The sequence below is a fragment of the Convolutriloba macropyga genome, chromosome 9 (genome assembly GCF_964194025.1).
Source record: "Convolutriloba macropyga chromosome 9, txConMacr16.3, whole genome shotgun sequence".
In the NCBI taxonomy this organism is placed as follows: Eukaryota; Metazoa; Xenacoelomorpha; order Acoela; family Convolutidae; genus Convolutriloba; species Convolutriloba macropyga.
The window spans coordinates 38,859,247-38,882,257 of NC_134476.1; the positions used below are offsets into that span (position 1 = coordinate 38,859,247).

At 34.8% G+C, this 23,011-nt stretch overlaps 1 protein-coding gene across 1 annotated transcript; it reads right to left on the reverse strand.

The window, feature by feature from the left end:
- Nucleotides 1-5,011: 5,011 nt before the first annotated feature.
- On the reverse strand, nucleotides 5,012-10,204 carry LOC142345375 (uncharacterized). The gene is made up of 2 exons (XM_075397409.1): nucleotides 10,029-10,204; nucleotides 5,012-5,472 (listed from the first exon to the last, which is right to left on the reverse strand). Exons 1-2 carry the CDS (start codon nucleotides 10,062-10,064, stop codon nucleotides 5,158-5,160), a joined length of 351 nt encoding a protein of 116 aa, XP_075253524.1. The 5' UTR covers nucleotides 10,065-10,204; the 3' UTR covers nucleotides 5,012-5,157.
- Nucleotides 10,205-23,011: the final 12,807 nt, after the last annotated feature.

The window sequence follows — 23,011 nt, forward strand, 5'->3', positions numbered from 1 at the left end:
TGCTCAAAGTTGATTGTCTACTCCGACTACCTTGGTATCAACTGTTTCTTTAAAGGAGCATCCGTGAAAATTCGAGGTTTGTCAATTTCATTTCAAATATGTGATTTCAAACTTTGTTTCAAACTAAAGGCGGATAAAGAAAAACTAACTTGCCCCTCTAAAAAGTTTTGTTGACTTTTTTTCTCATTTACAACCAATTCCAGCTGCTTGATACTCAACATACTCGTGTGTGCTTGTTCTCAAAAAATTTTTGATCCAGAAGTTTTATGTACGGTTGTTTGGTTTTTCAAGTTTTTCAAGATTTTTAGAGAACTTTTGCTATTTAAAATTTTTTTGAAAGGTCGTATGAGTTTTGATAACAAGTTTTTTTTAGAAGAAGTCATTGCTAAGATGCAAGAAAAATCTCGGTGTATCTCACTCATGAGGTAGCTTGTGATTACCTGACTTGGTTGACCACTTGTTTAGTATCCAGTGTCATTTCAGTTTAATAACTGAGTGCAGAGTTTTTTTTCTGACTTCTCTACTCACTGTCAAAATCTAAGCTTAAAACTGTCAAAATGTAAAAGCCAAAAAATCCGAGCTGGTTGAGAAATAATAAAGCACTTGTTTCCAGGGAGTTTACACTTCGAAATTTAATTGTTAAAAAGGATAAAATTTGATTTCCGGACCTCAATTATTCTTGTTTTGGAAAATTAGATTAGTACATAATAAAAAAAATCTTTTTACAAACTAAAATAGATTTGATTTTATGTCACTCGTTTCTTTTGTTCTCTTGTTTATCTTAAAAATATAATGAAAATTGATCTCACTATTCTTAAACCATTTTGTATACACCCATGTCTATTTTGAGAGTTGATACAAATTTAGTTTACTTAAGCTCTACTACTGACTCTATCAAATGCAACCAACGCATTTGTTTTAATGATGCTGATGTTTGATTTCCTCTGTGGGTATGTACAACTTTTGTTGAGTTTGACGCTTCTGGCTACCTTTAAATTTTAGGGTACCTTCTGGCTACTTTTACTGAGAAGTCTCGTGATTGAAATAATGCGGTCTAATAAACCTACATTTTTAAAATAAGGGTTTTTTGTTTGCTTTGGCGTTGTTTGTTTTAGTAAAAAAAATCGTAAATTTGAGTTATGACTTTAGATGGTTTTTTTTCTATAAATTGTTTACAGTCTGAATTAAGAAAAAAATATCTAACTGATTGCAGTTGCAGCATAAATGAAACCTAACAATAGCTGCAGTTCCTAATAATAGGTTTTATCATTAAACACTATTTATCGCTAGTATTAAAATATGATTTTGTTGCTCCATCTATTTATGTTATTTTTTGCCTTCAATTTCAAATTCATTGATTGAAGTCGCCATAAGGCTATAATGAGGCCTATGAAAATTTAAATTTCATCTTTGCTTCATAGTTCAACATAGCTAAAAAGTCGGAGCCATCTTTTCTGCTCACAAATTGGAAACTTTTTTAGTTCTGTCTCCATTTGGAATTTTTCACTCATTTGGATCCTGTGATTAAATTTGTTTGGTTTTTCTGATCAATTTTTGTTGTTATCAATTGAAAATATTAATAAAATTGATTGCTGACAAACGCAAATTGTTTTCAGAAGAGATGTACATGAGTAATTGAAAGTCTTGAAATTGTCCATATGACAACGATTAGCTTTCAAATTCCAATAGATTTTAATTTTTTGCAAAATTTTGTGAGATTGTAAATGTTTTTTCCTCTTTTGTACAGAAGTCAATCCTGTTCTAAAAAGCTATTTAGTTTTTAATAACATAATCTCAACTACCTTTTGGAATGCAGTCTAACGCTGCTTCAGTTTGTACAGAGTTGAGACAAAATTGTCAATCTGCTGGATCTGAACAATTTGTTCCATCATAATAGCATGATTTCAGATCGACACAGAATTTGACCACAAAATAACAGTGAAAACCGAATTGTTTGTTTTGAGCTGAAAAGTTGAAATCAAGCCGCGAAATCTACTAATTGCCCGAATACTGATGTCTCTTTAATTAAGTATTTGGAAAAAGAAGAGCTCGCCGTTTTCAAAAAGAGAACAGTTATTAACTTTTGTGCAGCATTTTCTGTGAAATGATAGCACTACAACGCCACCCTGAGCTCAGCTCTCAATTAAAAAGAAAAGAATTTGACAGCATGGTCAATTAAAAATCGTTTCGATATTTTTGTAACTTAAGATGAAAATGGGCTAGGAGTGTTTCAACTCTAATTATCTTCCAAACTTGGCAGCTCTTGTTAGAAACTTATTTTAGTTGTTCAAACTTTCGAAATACGAAATTGTAGGAACAGTCACTTCTATTGAAGAAAAAAGTGACTTATATAGCCTAACTAACTATATATTGAAAAATCATAAAGCTTAAAACTCATTGAAAAAGTTAATTCCTTTTAATTATTGATAGAGTCTTATGATTAAATTCTCAGGAAAAATGATTTTTGCCAGATTTTCGATTATGTTGTGGAATTCATTATTTGCAGGCAATAGATGTGTTTCTATCACGATTGAAGATCAGCCACGGCCAATAGCCCACTATGGTCAAATTAATTGTTAGAGATATTTACCTGCACAATTATCTGCTGCAGTTTGTCAGTATTTGTAAAGTTTTTTGGGAGCAACTTCGCCGTTCCATGGCTGCCGCAATGCAAAAAAGAGAAAAAAAGGATGAGTTTTAGCTTGATCTGAGATAAAGTATCCGCAAAAATAAAGTTTTCATTTTTTCCGCTCAACCTCTTGCTCTATTAGTACAGATTATCTTCTATCAAGTTTTGACAGAATTATGGAAAAACTACTAGTCTGTCGCTTGATGGAAATCTTGTACGAAGCACTTTTGTAGTTTTTGTCAAAATTTTTATATAAATTTTTTGCGATATAATTTCGACATATAGTTTATCAAGATTTTCAAAACTTACCTTTAGCTAAGAAGTGCATATAATTAGAAAACAAACAAAGCTTCTAAATTTTATCAAAGGTATATTCTGTATTTTGAAGTAAAATTGAAAGCAAAATTAGTTGGTTGCAGATTTCAGTACAAATTTTGGTATGAATTTCATTAACTTTAGCTAGAAACAAGTATCGTTTTGATTAGTCAGCATTGATTTAGAACGTGTCAAAAAGTGACAACGAATACCTTCTTTAAAAGCCAAGTAGGTTTAGTTTTTTCCGCATTTTTAAAAGTCGGGTCTTAATTCACTAATTTGGTTTCAATCAGCATATGCTTTTAGACAACTTTTAGTCAATGTTGCACAAATTTCGATGTTGATGCATATAGAGAATTCAGAAAACTTCTGTCGTGAAAAATTCAATGTTTATATGAGACTTTTATTTGATTGAAAAAAGTACATTGAAAAATCAATCAGGAAATCTTTTTTTACTATCAGGCAATTTCTCGTTTTCAATTACTTTCTTTTAGAGCCTAAATACTCTGAATTATCAATTACTACCATAAAATAATTGGGATTGAAAAATATACAACATTTAGTTACAACAATTTTTTGATACCTCTGTGGCAACCTGACCTTTATTGGATTTTTTTGGTAAAAGATTATCAAAATTGGAAATCTTTAGTTAATCACTAAAAAAATTTTGATTGATCTTAATTGATCTCTGATTTCTGGAAAGTGTACTTTTTGGGTATGATGATGACTTACAGTCTTAAAACATTGCAAGTTTTATATTAATATTTAAAAAAAGACTCGCCAAAACTTGATAAAATTTTAAACATAATTTTGCCGTTGATTTAATTGGTTTCTTCCAAATTAAAACATCCTTTTGAATTGTTTTCAAACTATTTTACACATTGGCAAAATTTCCAAACCAAGTCGATGCGTGCACAGTTCATTTCACCACACCAGTACGCGCACGGTTTATTTGAGAACCAAGTCAGTAGGTCAGTAGGTGCTTAGTTTGTTTCGGAACTGGGTCAGAATATGGACGGTTGTTTTTAGATCCAGTTCCGTACATGCACGGTTCGTTTCAAAATTGACAATCGTCAATATAATACACTAAATCAATTTTAACCAAAAATAATTTTTTTTACAGCTAGATAATAAACTATTCGCTTTTTCTTTATTCTTTGAATTCACCTTTCACCTGTAAAATTCCAGATAATCTCAAAAAGAATTTTTCATACTGACATCTTTCATTTTTTCTTCTCTTTGGGCATTGTTGGTAGATATGAAGATGGAAAAAACTACCAAGGAAGCAGAATATCTGACATGTTCCATGGAAAATTTCAACCATTCAATGAGAAAACTCTTCCACCTGATTTGAAACAATTATAGGTTGCGCTTAATTAAGACATTTGGAAAAGTTTATTATTTCACCCTAAATAAGGGTTTGAGTTCACCCTAAATTTTCTGCGTTGTATTAATGTTTCTTTTTGAACTTTAGAGCTATCAATTTTGTCTGGCGCTGAGGTTTTGTCATTTTTTCGCTTCATTCGGCGATTTGTTTTCATATTTTTTAATGATACCTTCCACATGAACAAGAAATATGTGTCAAAAAGGAGTATGGCAAGTGTTACCCATATTGGTGGTATTTGGACCGGCAACTTGTGATGGAAGCTTTTAAAAATCAGTTAATCAGAATTTATTCTTCTGGTTCCTTGTTTTTTCTGCTTCAGTTTTGACTTAATTGGTTGCATTCAAGTCGCTGTTCGTTTGATTCATAGAATAGCTTGTGTTATTAATGACTATGATGTTGAGGCGATTGTCGATATCAACTTCTGTTTCTGGATTCTTCAGGCTATATCTTCTTGACATGTGCATGAAAAAAAGGTGGTTAATAATTTCTTCAATGGTGCTCATTTGCAGATCATTAGATCACTTATTTTTTAAATTGAAGTGCAATCAGACAATAATTTTAATTTCCCCCGAAATTTGTGATCTAAAATTTTGCAGGAATCTTACAAATTGGACTTCTAACTTGCAAGATGGTGCGCAATTTTGCGACATAACCGTTCAATTATGATTGGGGTAGTAACAGGTGATGTTCGGTGTCCAAATAATTGCAATTCTAGTTTCAAAGAACTATTTAAAGAATAATTTATCATTTGTAATAGCCCATTTAATTCAGTCTTTGAAATTGTGATGATATCTAAAATGTTGTAAGTTGTAAAATTTTGTAAACATTAAGCTCTCTTATACATCGCGTAAACTCTTTCGGATGCCAGAAGCAAAGTTGCAATCATTTTGAGCATCCCCAGGAGACTCCCTGTTTTGACAATTGACACCTTCTTGCAAACATCACTGTCCCAAAGCAGAACTATTTGAGACATGGACTCATTCGCATTTGCAGTGCTAGACACTTCGGAGTTAATGAATCGGCTTTCACGTTCGACAGTTCCGTCCGAATTGACAAACTGGGTCTCGCTGAGTTTGATCAAGACTTTGTGGCCTCCCGTGAAGACATTCGTAGGTCGCGTGGCGAAGTTCCTTCCCCAATACTAAAGAAAAATAAGTCCATTTTGTACTCATATCACAAAAAATGACTGCTGGTCAACTAGATCGAGAATTCAGCGCTTTTCAGAGTACTGTCATGTACAAATCATTAGGCATAGATTCATTTTTTAAAATGGGCGTTTTTTTAATACATTTGGTTCTACATTGCGCACTTTTTTACAAAACTTTTTTCCAGCATCATGCCAATTCCAGCATCCTGCCAATTCCAGCAGCATGCCAATTCGCCGAATTTTTCAAAAATCAGAGATATCCCGTTCGATAAATAAATTAATTTTACTTAATACAAGATCTGTATTTCTATATTTAGGGTAAGTTTTCTGCCTCTCCGATGAAATACACGTCGCCGGTTGGCTAATCAGTGATGATCACGTCGTACTTCAAGTATTAGAAATTGCCAAGTCTGAAACGTTTATAGTTCCATTTTCGAATTGACCAGAAAAAGTGTCGCAACGTGCCATGATTTGTCCTAGAATTTCACGACACGTACCTGAAATCTTATTGTGGCTTGTTGTTTTGATAAAAGAGAGTTAAGGGGAGCTGCAAAGGGCCATAAAAAACTCATAGAGCTCATTTAGGTCCAATTCAGCGCCCATTTTAGCTATTAATGTACGTTTTTGGACAAATTACGACCAAATTTATTGTCTTTTTTATGATTCGGACTGTTTTCACTATGTAGTTGAGATGATTTTTTTTTCAGATGGTTTATATGTCGACAGGAAAAGTATCAAAAAGGGGTACAACTTTCCCGTTTTCCTTAGAATTATAAACAATTGGTCCTACGGGGGAATTTCTGGAGCAGAGAACTAAGTATTGCCAAAAGTTAACGAAAAACATCTATCAAATGACTTAGATATTGAAAATTTACGACCAAAAAAGACAGAACAAAAATAGGATAAAGTTTTACAGAAACTATCTCTCAGGAAACTGTATGCAAGCATGAAAATTAAAATACTCAAAAAGGTTAAAGGAAGGTCCTACAAAAACATTTCCTGCAACGTACATTTCAACGAAAAAAATTACAACTCTAAAGCATATTCAAAAGGTAAATGATTGAGAGAGAGAGAGAGTTCAATTTTTTCGAACCGATCTATCAGCACTGTCCATCTTACAGCACGCGGGCTCACATTGCTAGTCAAGGTAGTACCAAGATGAGTTGTAAAAGTAAATTTCAAAATAGGTGAGCAAGATCAATTGCATAAACATATTATATGCATTTAAATTATCAATGATTGTAAATTTGCACTGAACGCACAAATGTTGCTTTCAAGCAGATATCTGAGTATTTTTCATTCAAGTTATAGATCAGATTATTTAAATATATTGTGTTTCTTGTGAACAGTGATAAAGGTAATTGTAAATCCACTATTCACAATAAGTATTAAGAGAGACAATTCTGAAGTTTTTATTCAATTAGATTTCTCTCATTTTGGTACTTAGGTACTAAGTCCGTGCTAAAGCGGTGATTTTAATGCAAACTTGAAATCTATTCGCTGCATATAACTAGTTTTCACGCTTACAACATTTTTCTTAAAACATAGGTCCTAAAGATATACACAATTTTTAAGAAGTTGGTCATAACTGATCAATTTTTATTTGAAAACACGCCTGAAAAAATTGGCAGGTAACTTGATTATAAAATGGAGATAAAATTACCTAAATTTTGTCAATGCAATGGTTCTTCATTGCATCTCACCTGGAAAAAATCTGCAAACACATTCCGTTTCGTGATATTATCGGTAAAACTGCAAACAAATTACCGATAATTTGCAACTCAAGCCTCCTAGAACTTTACCTGCAAAAACAGTTTTAGGTAGTTTTATCAATAAAATATAGGCGGAAATTAAGCCAAGATTTAGATGGAATTTTACTTCTGCGAATGAAAATCTAGGCAAATGTAAACACGATATACCTAGATTTTACAAGTGAAAACCCTTAGAATTTTCTGGCAAATTCTTCTAGGTTAACTTTTCTGCAGTTTTCGTTTTTGTTTTACAGGTACACTTACCTAGAAATTTTTAGAACCTAGAATTCTAGGCTTTTTAAAAGGCCAAATCAGGTTAGGTTGTATTTAAGCTTACCTAGATTTTTGCCTGCGTTTTTAAACTTCTTATTGGTGCGTCCATCTGCAATTTTATCTTTGTCTATTTTTTGCAGGTAAAAGGTAAAAAATTGGGGTGGTAAAATTGGGAGTTCAAGAAAACTTGCAGGGATTTCTACTCAGAAATTGAGGTAGTGTTTTGAGTTTGCAGTTAGCTAAATGAGTTGTATTAAAAAACAGTTTAATTGATAAATCTAGGTACAATTGAGTTAACTGTATAATCATTTTAGACGCAAAATTGAAGCACAGTTTGATTTTTTAAAAAAACATTATTGCGAAGTTTCTGTTGATGGAGAGAAAACAGGAATACCCAAGTAATAAGTTTTGAGCAGGTAAAACGTTTTTCTCAATATACAGTACCTTTACATGGGTCTTAGTTTGGCATGTACATAACACACCACTAAAACAAAAGCATCAACGGAAAGGTGCCCACATGTTTTCAACAATTATGCAATCAGTTAAGCAAAGCACAAATTGTTAATTGCTTAATTAAATGTGTTACAGGGCATATGTTTTACAATATCTCTCATTTAGTCTAGCAGCTGACTTCCGGCTACTACAAGCCTTCTCAATTAAGACTCATAAATTTTTAGAGCGTATGACTGCTTTTTTCAATCGCGAGTTGAGTTTTCTAAAGTTGCAAGCGGAAATACGAAGTTTTTAGTTCTGCGGTCACGATTTCCTACACACTTTTCCTGCGATGAAAGACAAATTGAGCCTATCATTATCGCACGTATTGTTACCTACAATTTTGCTTACCTGCAACCTGCAAATGTTAAAGCTAAATTTCAGAGCTTTTCTGTCTGCCCCCTCCCCCCCCCACTTAGTGGCTGCAAATTTTTTGCACCGCCCAGACGCACGTGCCATATTTCTACATAATGATTAAACATGTAATGCCACTTACTCTGCAACTGGGTGAGCATAACGTACTGGCGGGCGGGGCGCAAACGGAAAAGATCCTAAATTCTTTTATTTTTTGTGCATTCTGTAAATTCGAAAAGCCGCAATAGGAATAGAACTCCATGTTATAAGTAAACAGAAAACTCTCTTTGGAAGCCCCCGCATAATCTTACATCTTTTTGGTGGTAATAATTTTTTTGGGGCAGTAAAATCTGAAAATTCCCCAGATTACTCCCGATTAATCTTACAACGTCGTGTTACCCCCTAATCTTACATCTTTTTGGAAGTATTTTTGGGGCGTAAAGTCTGAAATTTCCCCCAACTACCCCCATTAGCCCCCTACTCTTACATCAGTTTGGGGGATAATCAGAGTGGTAATTTCGACACGGGAAACGTTCTCAGGTGAAACGCGTTGCAAAATAAGAGTCCAAAATTCATAAAAATTCCATAATGACAAAACCAATGAAGACTTTTTCTATAAAAAGTAAGGAGAGTAATTTTTGTGTCCAATTTTTTTGTCCAAATTTTATGTCAATTACAATAATCGTGCACTGGTGATTTCATCCATATTCTGATTTCTACTCGCGTGAATCTGGGCAATGTTCTCAGATTTCACATGCAAATTTTACTCCAGTTTGTTGCTGCCCGGATGTTGGTAGCAGGGCAAATCAGCGCTGAATCTTGCTAGAGACGTTCTGTTTTTTAGGCTGTCCAGTACCCTGTTCACGTCAAAATTTACTCTGGCCAGTCTTGATTTTTCCGTAAAACTCATTTCATGAAAAATTATTTGTTCACCTAAACTCCTGCCAACAAATGTAGCTTGATATGCAATTCGAACATTCGCGTGGGTACTTGTACCAATAATTTGCGTAGAAAGTTGTAACCACTAAGCTAGAATGAGCTATGGGATAATTGCCTGCAAATTAGCTATTGTATAAATAGTGCGTAGAATACTATACTAATTACCAGTTATAAGCTACAAAAGTATGACATTATTCTGCTCAGACTTATTTTTGGAGTTTGAGTAATTTTCATGCTATACAGGATAAAATTAGTCTGAGTGAACTCTATGACCTCAATATATTCATAATGAAGAGAAACTGCACATAATGAAACTTAAAATATTCTGGAGATGCAATATTTCAGAACTGAATTAAGTTTTTACTTCTGAAAGGTGCTGGTTTAGCTCTGAATTGCTCTGAAACTCAGGTCCGGGTGCTCAAATTATTATTTCCGTGAATTTCGTATAAGCAGGTGCTTTTCACGACGGTTATTAGAAAAACACATGTGGTAACAAACTAAAATGAATTTTCGATACAATTGGAGCAAATTTGCTTTAACAAATCGAGGCAAACATGTCATCTGGACGTTAATCATTTGAAAACTATTTTATCGTCTGGTGAAAATATAATTATAGTTCCCAGTTCGAACTCTTTTAACATTTGGGCATGAATAGAAAAACAATCAGGACAAATCAAATGCCGCATTTTTGCAAAACCCTTTTGTTCGAAATGAAATTTGATCAAAGAAATGCATCCTGACCTTCTGAAATTGATCGAAGTCTTGGATCATGACCATCAGATCTGTCAGTCCAATAGGCAAAGTTAGGAAACTGAAGTAGATTCCATTCTCACTGTTGCACTCTATTTCCAAGAATTCACCGCTACTAAAATTGGTTGGAGAGTCCAACACTGAAAAAGGGAAATGCTTCTATATAACTATAGAACTAAACTAAATTTTTTTACTATTAAATAATTTTATAAGTAACTTGATATCGACATATCTTTGTCAAAGTGATAAAACTACATAACTAAAGATTTAACTATATAGCTATATATTTTATGTAGTTCTTACCTTATAGCTGCATAACTATATAAATAATCGAGCTCATCAACTTGTTTAAAACAGACACATCACCTAATGTATTCAATGCCACTTATGAAAACCTTAGTAAGAAAATTAATCTCAGAGAAAAAAGACCGCTAGTCAATTTTGATATTAAGCATGTAGAAATGAATGAAATGAAACATCGTTACATATGCCATCGTTTGTCTGGATTGAGCACCAGAAGAGAATCTGAGCAACTGCAAAAAGTCCTATACGACTCTTAGTAATCCTGCTACGTCATCATTGGTGCATTCAAACATTGAAACCAAACACAAGAACATGTACGATTGCTTCGAGAGAGCGCCCATATAGTGCTTTTTTGACGTTTTAGAAGAAGCAATTAGTTTTTAAAAAACGTGGATATAAGCAACAGCAACCGATAAAAAGTTATGATTTTACCAACCGTTTAAGTTCTTCCGTTCTCCAATATTAGCCAAAGACTATTGAGAAAGACCATTTTTCTCTTTTATCGTCAAAAGGTTACAAAACTTTATAACTCTAGCTGTGATGATAAGTGCTTCAAAAAAGCCATCTCATAGTGTTTTTTGACGAGTCAAAAGAAGCACTTAAATTGTTTCCGACCATGAAAATTAGCAACAGCAACCGATTAAAAAATTATGATTTTACAAACCGTTTAAGTTCTTCCGTTCTCCCACATTAGTGAAAGACTATTAAGAACGACAATTTTTCTGTTCTATCGTCAAAATATTACAAAATTCCTTGTGAACTTAAGAAAAGCATGAACTTTGCCGATGATTACTTTACCGCCAAAAAACCTGAGAGTTACTCTTTCCCAAAAACATCTGACAGGAAGTCGCAACTAAATAGGAGCAACCAAAAGTCTAGAATATATGCTTCATTACATAAAATGGAGACCTACCTCCGTGATCAAAGAAACATAGTCCAGTTTCTGAAACGGAATTTTTTTTTTAAAAAAAAAACAAAGAGTGTGACATCACCCCCCCCCCAAAGACAAAGAAACCTTACCAAGATTGTCCGAAAAAAAGACCACCAGTCACCAGTCACTATCACAACAACTAGCGTCCCCCTGAGCTATCGAGAATTACGAGAAGAGACACACACACACAGCTGAAAGTTTGTGAAAGAGCGACAGAAGAGGAAGAAGCAGCTGGACAAGGAAAGCCCCTCAAGACAATTTTTTGGTCGCAGACGTCACCAAAGACAAGTAGATTTTTTAAGGGTTACAGACGTCACCCGATCAAGAAGGCCTGAGTTTTTTTGGTTGCAGATGTCACCAAGAGATGATCGCCCGAGGTTCCAGAAGTCACTTCCCCGGTTAAACGTATCCAAAAAAACTTAAAGTTTTATTGCGACAAAAAAATCACAAAAAAATTGTCCCCCAACGAGCTTTTGTGGATCATTTATGAAAGAAAAAGCCGTGAGAAACTATATGTGTTACTTTGCACGAAAAACACACAAATTGCACGAAAAAACGATATAGCGTTTTTTTTTCATCGAAAAAATTTAAAAACATTTTTTGGTTTGTCGCAAAAAATCTACTTGACATTAAAATTACTAGTAAAACAGAACCCTTCAGTGGGACCTTAAATTGACTTTCTTTAGTTGAGTTGTTGATGTAAAATATTTGTTCGAAAAGCGAAAAAAACGCAAAAGTGCTTTCTTGAGAGACAAAAATCAAAAAAAGTTATTCTGACGTTTTAATTAAAACTTTTTAATAAATCCAACAAACTTATTGATTGGCCCCCCTGGGTCTGTTAGAAAACAAGCTTTGCACTCAGTTTATCGACTTTGCATTTTACAAAAAAGGCAACTTCTTTGACTCAAAAATTCAGAAAGAGGTTTTTCTAAAGTTTTGATTAAAACCTTTATTAGATCCACTGAAATCTGTTGATTGGCACCCTGGCTTTGTTAGAAAACAACCTTCAAAGTCGGTTTATCGACTTTCCATTTTAGTAAAGAAGCAAATTTAGCAAAATTTCATCTTAGACTTTAAAATTCAAAAAATTTTTCTTGACATTTTGTTATAAACAATTAGCAGATCCAAGCAAACCTATTCATTGAGCCCACTCAGTTTGTATCAAAACAAGCTTCAAAGTTAATTTATCCATTTGCCACTTGAATTAGGAGGCAACTTAAAATTGGCAAAATTGCTTCTTAGACTCAAAAATTTCAAAAATTGTTCTTGACGTTTTGATAGATACAATTAGTAGATCCAAGAAAACCTATTCATTAGGCCCCTTCAGTCTGCTATAATACAAGCTTTAAAGTTAATTTATCATTTTTGCTTTTTAGTAAAGAAGCAATTTGAATTTAGCAAAATTTCATCTTTGACTTTATAAATACAAAAAACGTTTTCTTGACGTTTTGTTATAAACGATTAGTAGATCGAACAACAGCTTTTCTTTGAGCCCCTCAGTTTGTTACAAAACAAGATTAAAAGTTAGTTTATACATTTTGCATTTCAATAAAGAGGCAACTTGAAATTGGCAAAAGTGCTTCTTAGACTAAAAAAAAAGTTTTTTTGACATTTTGTTATAAACAATTAGTAGATCCAAGAAAACCTATTAATTGACCCTCCTTAGTTTGTTTTGAAAAAAACTTTAAAATTAGTTTATGTTTTTTTCTTTTTAGTAAAGAAACAACTTGATTTTAGCAGAAATGTATCTAAGACTTTAAAAAAAAAAAACTTTTTCTTAAAGTTTTGATAAATACGATTATTAGATCAAAGAAACCTATTCATTGAGCTCTCATTTTCTAATAAAATAAGCTTCAAAATATTATTTCGATTGTTGCAGTTAGTAAAGAGGCAACATATAATTGGCAAAATGGCTTCCTTCACAAAAAAAATTTAAAAACATTTTTCCAACGTTTTGATTAAAGCATTTATTAGATGCAAGAAAACCTATTGACCGCACCCCGTCAGTTTATTTCAAAACAGACTTATAAGTAGTTTTTATCATTTTTGCAAAACTGCAAAGGAGAAATAGAAACGTGGCAAAACTGCTTCTCTGACTTTTAGAAATCAAAACACTTTTTTTTCTAACGTTTGTTTAAATCATCATCATAAATCAGTTTTAAAAAGACCTATTTAATCAACCTTCTCAATTCATTACAACACAAACTGAGAAATTATTTAATCATTCTGCAAAACCGTGAAGAACAGAGAGAAAATTTCCAAAAACTCTTCTTCAAAAAAACCTACAAGGAAATTTGTTTTTCTTTGACCTTAATTGCATACTACTAGCCGCGAGCCTAATTAATGGGGTAGTATGTATTCTTGACAAAACCAAGCAGTCACATTTTGTTGGCTTCAACTGCTGCATACTACTAGCCGCGCGCCTAGTTATTGGGGTAGTATGCACTGAAAACAACTTCTCAAGAAAATCGAAAAAAAGGAAAAATAAGAACTCTCCTTTCTTTAGCTCAAAAGCAAGAAAATCAAAAGCTCGAAATATTTATCCATATAAATTCGCTAGCGCAAATAAACCTTGGATAACTCCAACGTCTCTTCCTTTTTGTCTGCGGTCTCAGAAGTTGTCGAAAGAAGTCCCTTTACCCCTTTTTGTTCTCAGTAGTCACCAGATAGAAGAAGAGAGCATTTTTGGTGGCAGTAGTTACCATAGTATATGATCCTCAAAACTTAGTGTCAGCAGTTACAAGAGCGGGAGGAATTTTCAAAGTAAAGATCTCAAAAGCTGTGGAAAAAAAACAAGAATCAAGCAGTTCAACTTAAAGGGAAAGAATTTCAAACGAGCTTTAGCACAAATCGAGTTGTCTTGTCAGCTTGTCTCTAGCTCACGTTGCCTTTTCGCATCGTATTAAGGACACATTTTGATCTTTATCAACACAGGGTCTCAGCAGTAGCGTTTCTGGTTCCTTCTTCAAAAAAGTGTTTGCCTTGTAAAATTTTGTCACACAAAACATTCTAAAGCCATATATTTATTCGACTAAAGAGAACATTTTCATTTCCCAACGTTCTGGCAATTATTTAGTCATGTTTTTTGATATAATGAAACAAGCGCGCACAAACATTTATCTACTTTTAGAGATAAAATTAGCTAGTTTTAGCACAACAAAGAACACTAGGATTCTATTTTTTTCAGAAAAGTTGCATCATAATTTTTAACAACAAAAAAACCTGGGTCTGATTAGCCTGACAGTGCCATAATTATTTTTTTTTCAACTTTGAAATCTCTCCGGTTTCAAAGCCGTTTTTACCTGTTAGTACGGAAAAAAGACCAACAAGAGCAAAATGACAAAAAAGAACAGTCAAAGTTGTCAGTACGCGTTAAACAAATTCAAAATTGCAGAACTCAGTTTGAAAAACAAGCTTGATCTCCTGAAATCTTCAATCGATCAGCAAAAGTGTTTCAGACCACTCAACCTGCTCATCAATAAGGCAAAAGCAAATGTTGAGGAGCTGAAAACAACACTAGAAGACGTGTTAAAAGAAAGTCCGAACTCCAGCAGCACTTCATCTGCCGTAGAACGATATTCGAACCTTCTGTCACGTCTAGAGAAATTTTAACACGAATCTTACAGTTTAGACGACGATAAACCACTCAGCCAATCTTCAACTAGGATATGCGATGATGTCAGTGTAACAGCTCATACGACTGCCAGAAGTCCTACCTCACGGAGATGCTGACCATCAATGAACTAGATTCCAGAAGCAAGCAACCTAAAACGTTTATCATTCTCCAACAAAACACCATCTTTACCACCGAGAGCGGAGAAACCATCCCTGTTTTCGTCTGAATGCCACAGAACCGAACCAATGTTGTCAAATTTTTTAAATGGCAACAACGAGACTCCGCTTACAACAATCTCTGCTGTTGATCAATTTACATTAAACCACCAGCAGACTAAAACAAACAATGATTCAATCCTGCCGTTTATTTTTACAAGCATGCAAAATAAATTTCAAAACCATTTCCCTCGGGAAAACCTTAATAATCAGTTTCAGTCGAAAAACATACTTTCCGCATTTTCTCGAGATATCGCCGAGAAATTGTTCCAGATGCAAACGTTTCAACCAATGAGCATGGAATGTTCCAAATATCAAGGAACACATAATTCCCACTTGATGAATCCCAGTTCTATCAAAAATTACATTCAAGAAAACCCACAGAACCCAGAATTTGATCTCCCCAGACAAAACGACCTTTTGAACTGAGTAACCTAATGACAAATTTTAAACAGTTCTCTGATTTTTCTACCAAAACCCAAACATGTTTCAAAAGCCAAACTTACCTTCTTTACAATTGCACAATAAACAGGAAATCAAAAAAATCAAAATCTAACCTAGAATCTTTACTCAATTCCAGCCAAAGTCATAAGTCAAAACCGTTGGCATTGAGCCACTCAACCCATTCGGTGTTCAACAAAACACCTGTTCAAAACCAATAACTAAAATTTTTCTAATTGCTCAGTCAATCTCATCGTTTATTCCCTGAGCACTGCCTTCAGCAGAGCAAAAAACCGAGCATCCATTTTCACATTCGCATCAGATTTCAAGCGTATTGCATCCAATTTCCATTGAAAAATTCAAAAAACCTTCATTTGAAATCATTTCTCACCGTGGACTTCAAACACAGCTCCATTTTGACAAAATCCAACAAATAAACACTCAATCAAGTTACCACGTCCTACGATTCAAGATATTAATGGCAACTCATTGAAGTACCACGAATGGATAAGTAACTTTTCTTGCCTCGTACATAACAACACCAGTATTACTTACACATATCGTATCGCGTACGAGCAAAATGCAGTTATTGACAAAGCAAAAGATTTTATCCAAGCGTATTCATGTGATCCTGCTTATTATAGCACAGCTTTGAACGAACTCATGTCATATTTTGTTGATCCTACAATAATGGTGAATGCCTTTATAAATCAATCGGCAAACTGCAAATCAACTAATGACAATAACAAGCGAAACCTTGTTGATTTTACTTCGTTCTTGAAAATTTATTGCAAGTTTCCAAATACCTGGGATATACAGCGGACCTACAGAGCTCAACACTTATGAAGAGAGCTAAAGACAAAGTCCCGCATAACATCCTCCTCAAATGGACAGAGCACACCGTTACATTAATTGAAACACCAACTAATATTCATTGAGCCCCTCAGTTTGTTACAAAACAAGATTAAAAGTTAATTTATACATTTTGCATTTCAATAAAAAGGCAACTTGAAAATGGCAAAATTGCTTCTTAGACTCAAAAAATTTTTTTTTGACATTTTGTTAGAAACAATTAGTAGATCCAAGAAAACCTATTAATTGACCCTCCTTAGATTGTTTTGAAAAAAGCTTTAAAGTTAGTTGATGAATTTACTTTTTAGTAAAGAAACAACTTGATTTTAGCAAAATTGCATCTATGACTTTAAAAAATAAAAAAAAAAACGTTTTCTTAAAGTTTTGATAAATACGATTAGTAGATCAAAAAATACCTATTCATTGAGCCCCGTCAGTTTCTAATAAAACAAGCTTCAAAATATTATTTCGATTGTTGCGTTTAGTAAAGAGGCAACAAATAATTGGCAAAATTGCTTTCTTCACACAAAAAAAAATTTAAAAACATTTTTCCATCGTTTTGATTAAAACATTTATTAGATGCAAGAAAACCTATTGATCGCACCCCGTCAGTTTATTTCAAAACAGACTTATAAGTAGTTTTTATCATTTTTGCAAAACTGCAAAGGAGAAATAGAAACGTGGCAAAACTGCTTCTCTGACTTTTAGAAATCAAAACACATTTTTTTCTAACGTTTGTTTAAATCATCAATCGGGTTTTAAAAAGACCTATTGAATCAACCTTCTCAGTTCATTACAGCACAAACTGAGAAAATATTTAATCATTCTGCAAAACCGTGAAGAACGGAGAGAAAATTTCCAAAAACGCTTCTTCAAAAAACCTACAAAGAAATTTGTTTTTCTTTGACCTTAATTGCATACTACTAGCCGCGAGACTAGTTAATGGGGTGGTATGTATTCTTGAGAAAACCAGGAAGTCACTTTTTTTTGTTTTCAACTGCTGCATAGTACTAGCCGCACGCCTACTTAATGGGGTAGTATGCACTGAAAACAGCTTCTCAAGAAAAACAAAAAAAGGAAAATTAAGAACTGTCTTTTCTTTAGCTCTAAAGCAAGAAAATCAAAAGCTCGAAAAATTTATCCATTCAAATTCGCTAGTGCAAATAAACCTTGGATAACTCCAACGTCTCTTCCTTTTTGTCCGCGGTCTCAGAAGTTGTCGAAAGAGGTCCCTTTACCCCTTTTTGGTCTCAGTAGTCACCAGATAGAAGAAGAGAGCATTTTTGGTGTCAGTAGTTACCATAGTATATGATCCTCAAATCTTAGTGTCAGCAGTTACAAGAGCGGGAGGAATTTTCAAAGTAAAGATCTCAAATGCTGTGGAAAAAAAACAAGAATCAAGCAGTTCAACTTAAAGGGAAAGAATTTCAAACGAGCTTTAGCACAAATTGAGTTGTCTTGTCAGCTTGTCTGTAGCTCACGTTGCCTATTCGCATCGCATTAAGGACACATTTTGATCTTCATCAACACAGGGTCTCAGCAGTAGCGTTTCTGGTTCCTTCTTCAAAAAAATTGTTTGCCCTTGTAAAATTTTGTCACAAAAACCATTCTACTAAAGAGAACATTCTCATTTCCCAACGGTCTGGCAACTATTTGGTCGTGTTTTTTTTATAACGAAACAAGCGAGCACAAACCTTTATCTACTTTTAGAGATAAAATTAGCTAATTTTACCACAACAAAAAATACTAGGATTCTGTTTTTTTTTTCAGAAAAACTGCGTCGTAATTTTCAATAACAAAAAAACCTGGGGCTGATTAGCCTTACAGTGTCATAAACCTTTTTTTTCAACTTTGAAATTTGCGTATCTCCGGTTTCAAAGCCATTTTTTACCTGTTAGTACGGAAAAAAAGACCAACAAGAGCAAGATGACAAAGAAGAACAGTCAAAGTTGTCAGTACGCGTTAAAAAAATCAAAATTGCAGAACTCAGTTTGAAAAGCAAGCCTGATCTCCTGCAATCTTCAATTGATCAGCAAAACTGTTTCAGATCTCTCATCCTGCTCATCAATAAAGCAAAAGAAAATGTTGAGGAGCTGAAAACAAAACCTCATGACGTGTTAAAAGAAAGTCCGAACTCCAGCAGCACTTCATCTGCCGTGGAATGATATTCAAACCTTCTGTCACGTCTAGAAGAATTTTAACACGAATTTTGCAATTTAGATGACGATGGACTACTCAGCTAATCTTCAACTAGGATACGCGATGATGTCAGTGTAACAGCTCAAACGACTGCCAGAAGTCCAACCTCACGGAGATGCTCACCATCAATGAACTAGATTCCAGAAGCAAGCAACCTAGAGCGTTTTTCATTCTCCAACAAAACACCATCTTTACCACCGAGATCGGAGAAACCATCCCTGTTTTTGTCTGAATGCCACATAACCGAACCAATGTTGTCAAAGTTTTTAAATGGCAACAACGAAAATTCCCTTACAACAAACTCTGCTGTTGATCAATTTACATTAAACCCTCAGCAGCCTAAAACAAACAATGATTCAATCCTGCCGTTTATTTTTACAAGCATGCAAAATAAATTTCAAAACCATTTCCCTCAGGAAAACCTTAATAATCATTTTCAGTCGAAAAACATACTTTCCGCATTTTCTCGAGATATCGCCGAGAAATTGTTCCAGATGCAAACGTTTCAACCAATGAGCATGGAATGTTCCAAATACCAAGGAACACATAATTCCCACTTGATGAATCCCAGTTCTATCAAAAATTAGATTCAAGAAAACCCACAGAACCCAGAATTTGATCTCCCCAGACAAAACGACCTTTTGAACTGAGTAACCTAATGACAAATTTTAAACAGTTCTCTGATTTTTCTACCAAAACCCAAACATGTTTCAAAAGTCAAACTTACCTTCTTTACAATTGCACAATAAACAGGAAATCAAAAACACAGAGAATAAAATTTAACCTAGAATCTTTACTCAATTCCAGCCAAAGTCTGAAGTCAAAACCGTTGGCATTGAACCGCTCAACCCATTCGGTGTTCAAAAAAACACCTGTTCAAAACCAATAACTGAGATTTTCCCCATCTCTCAGTCAATATCAACGTTTACCCCACAAGCACTGCTTTCAGCAGAGCAAAAAACGGAGCAACCATTTCCACATTCGCATCAGAATTCCAGCGTATTACATCCAATTTCCAATGAAAAATTCAAAAAACCTTCATTTGAAATCAATTCTCACCGTGGACCTCAAACACAGCTCCATATTGACAGAATCCAACAAATAAACACTCAATCAAATTACCACGTCTTACGATTCAAATTTTTAATGGCAACCCATTGAAGTACCACGAATGGATAAGTAACTTTTTGCCTCGTACATAACAACACCAGTATTACCAAGTTTTCAAATACCTGGGATATACAGCGGACCTACAGAGCTCAACACTTATGAGGAAAGCTAAAGAGAAAGTCCCTCATAACATCTTCCTCAAATGGACAGAGCACACCGTTACTTTAATTGAAACACCAACTACTTTAGTTTTGAATTTCAGAAAAAGTTAGAAGTTCAAGCACGTGCACGATAAGATAAGCCGCGAAAACTTCCAGAAAAATAATCTTCGTAGAAACATATTTAATAGCCTGGAAACTTGAGTAGCATCGATAATCACGCAAGAAATTTAAGTAACCAAATTTCAGTCTTTCCAGCACAGCCGACTAACCGAAAACAATCAACAACAATAAGCATTAGCGGTACTGTGAAACCACCTAGCGCTCCACAATTCCCGTCCCTAAACAACGCAAATCAACCAAAGATTTCTTGTGAAAAATGTCGGGGAAACCATAAACTAGCCATCTGTCCCGATTACCAAAAATGCAGCAAAGCCAACGATTTGACCTTGTAAGCAAGAGCAATCTTTGCTAGAAAGTTTGATCACTGTTTGAGTAATAAACACAAGAAGCAAAACTGCTCATCAACAAAACGCTGCCAAGCATGCAGCTGATACCACCACCCAACACTGCATGACCCTGGTAGAATTATCCAGCGTCCACCAGCTGCTTTGCCACCGGCAATTCCACAGGTACAAAAGATAGCAACCAAGAAAATCAGCCAGTCAAACAGCAATGTGAACCAGGAAGTAACAGCAACGCAAGTGTCTCACCCAAATCACGAAAGAGCCGCTACGGACAGTCTTTTGCAAACAAAAACCAGAAACAAATTCAGCGCACTAATTTGAACAGTTCCAACCAAAATTTTAGCGTGAATCATCTACAGTCTACACCAAAAGAATGTTTAGAACAACTTCAATTTATACCAGTATTCTTTGTAAACGGCAAGAAAGCTTTCGATACATACGCTCTGATGGATCCTGGAAGCCAATTTACTTTTATACTCGACAAAATCACAGATTTCCAAGCCCTACCAATTGAAGATGAAGAAGCCACTACGCTGCAGTATCCTAACAGAGAACATGATATGCCACTTTCAAAAATTTCTGAAAAAGTGACAATTGCACCCTCCAAAACTTGGAATCAAAAGTTCAAGTTACAACAACTAATAGAACTCCCTGTTTAAATGTAGCAGCAGCTAATACATTTAATTTCAACCAGCTTTGCGATACATTCAAAGAATTGCATCACATTCACTTCCCCGAAACAGCTGAAGGCAAAATCGGTGCCCTTTTGGGAATAAACACTTTTGCTTTCACACATCCAGTTGAAGTCGTACCCGCAACTAAAAAGCAGCCATTCGGCGTAACGACAAAGCTTGGATGGACCCTAGTTGGAGAGTATGAAAGAGTACAAAAGCAACCCAAACAGCGATCTACCACGTATCACGATAAAGCTCCGACGATCAGCCCCTCGATGAGTTGCTTCAGCAGTTCTGCAAAATCGAAGCCGAAGGAACTCAAGCCTAGAGTGAATCTACGAATTCCGTTGATAAGGAAGCCCTAGACATAATGAACAAGACAATCAACTACAATGGTGAGAGGTACGAAATTGGACTACCTTGGAAAAAACGATTGAGAATTGAAAAAAAATTATTTTGCAGCTCTCAGCCAGCTGAAACGTCTTCAGAAGCAACCCAGTAATGACATCCAATTGAAAGAGTTGTATGAGCAAACTCTCACAAAATATCTTCAAAATTTTATGTCAAGCCAGTTGAAATCCAGCTGCCAGAACCTGAGAAAATTTGGTATTTGCCTCATCGCCCGGTGGTTAATCCAAACAAGCCCGGAAAGGTGCGCAGAGTAGCAAATGCGGCGGCCAAGTTTAGAGGCCAATCTTTGAACTCTATTTTGATCACGCGACCAGATTTGCTGAACAACTTGGTAGGAATTCTTCTGAGTTTTCGTGAAAATCCAGTTGCCATTCTCTCTGATATCGAAGGCATGTTAATGCAGATAGCAATAAGGCATGAGGACCAATCTGCACTACGCTTTCTCTGGCCCAATGAAGAGATGGTTAACCAATACCAGTTCACCAGATTAATTTTTGAAGCAACCTGCTCCCCATTTTGTGCAATTTTCGTGCTGAATCGTTGCGCAGAAGATAAAGCAGTTGAATTTCCAAAAGCAGTTAAGGCAATAAAAAACCATTTTTATATGGACGACTATATCCATTCTTTGACGTCTATAGAAGAAACAATTGAAACCTTTAACCAGACTAAAAATAGCCTTCATAAAGGTGGCTTTCGCTTGACAAAATTTGTGTCAAACAAACATGAAGCCCAAAGGTTCATTGACCAAGAAGGCCGAGATCAACTGAAAGAGATCAATAGAGTATTCGGTCAGAAATGGAATATGAGACCTGACTGTTTTCTAATGAACACATTAGAACAATTTCCCCGAAATGAAAGTGAGTATACAAAAAGGAAAATGTTTAGTTCAGTATCAACCATTTTCGGTCCCCTAGAAATTTTGTCCCCGCTAACAATTAGAATCAAAATGCTTTTACAACAGGTCTGGAAGCCAGGCAAGAAGAGGGATGAACCACTTCCCGCAGAACTACATTCCAACCTACAAAAAGTGCTCGATAGTTATTTTGCCATGCCTGTTATCAAAATCCACAGATTTTGAACACCTCAACGAATCAGGAAAATAATCACCAGTTCCATGTCTTTGTTGACGCCTCAACTGTTTCATTGGCAGCCGTTGTTTACATTCGCACCCAAAAACAGAAGGAAATCTTTCAAACATATTTTCTGCTGGGAAAATGCAAAGTTGCACCAATTAAACAAATTAGTGTTCCAAAATTAGAAATCGAAGCAGCCGTTTTAGGTACACACTTCCGCACATTGATACAAACCGAAATGACATTGAAATTTGAAAAAGTCAACTTATATTAATCAAGGCGACCATGGATCGTGTGGCCATGAGCCATCAGAAATCCACCCGAAATAGCTTACAGCACCACAATTTTTGCAGAACACTGATATTTCTTGGAAAGATATGAAAAAGGTTTCAACCTTGGGTGCCGTAACCAGAAATAAAAAAATATCAATCAAACCAGTTCTAGACCCGAACCGGTTTTCAACGTGGAAGAAGCTACTTTTAACCTTCGCAAATATATTCAATTTAATTTACAGAGCTAAGAAG

What these genes read in the sequence shown, in the direction of transcription:
- LOC142345375 (XM_075397409.1), bottom strand. Translation starts at nt 10,064, where the DNA reads ATGGTCATGATCCAAGACTTCGATCAATTTCAGAAG. An exon ending in ACTTCGATCAATTTCAGAAG is followed by an intron (nt 5,473 to 10,028) that starts GTCAGGATGCAT and finishes ATTTTTCTTTAG; the next exon opens with TATTGGGGAAGGAACTTCGC.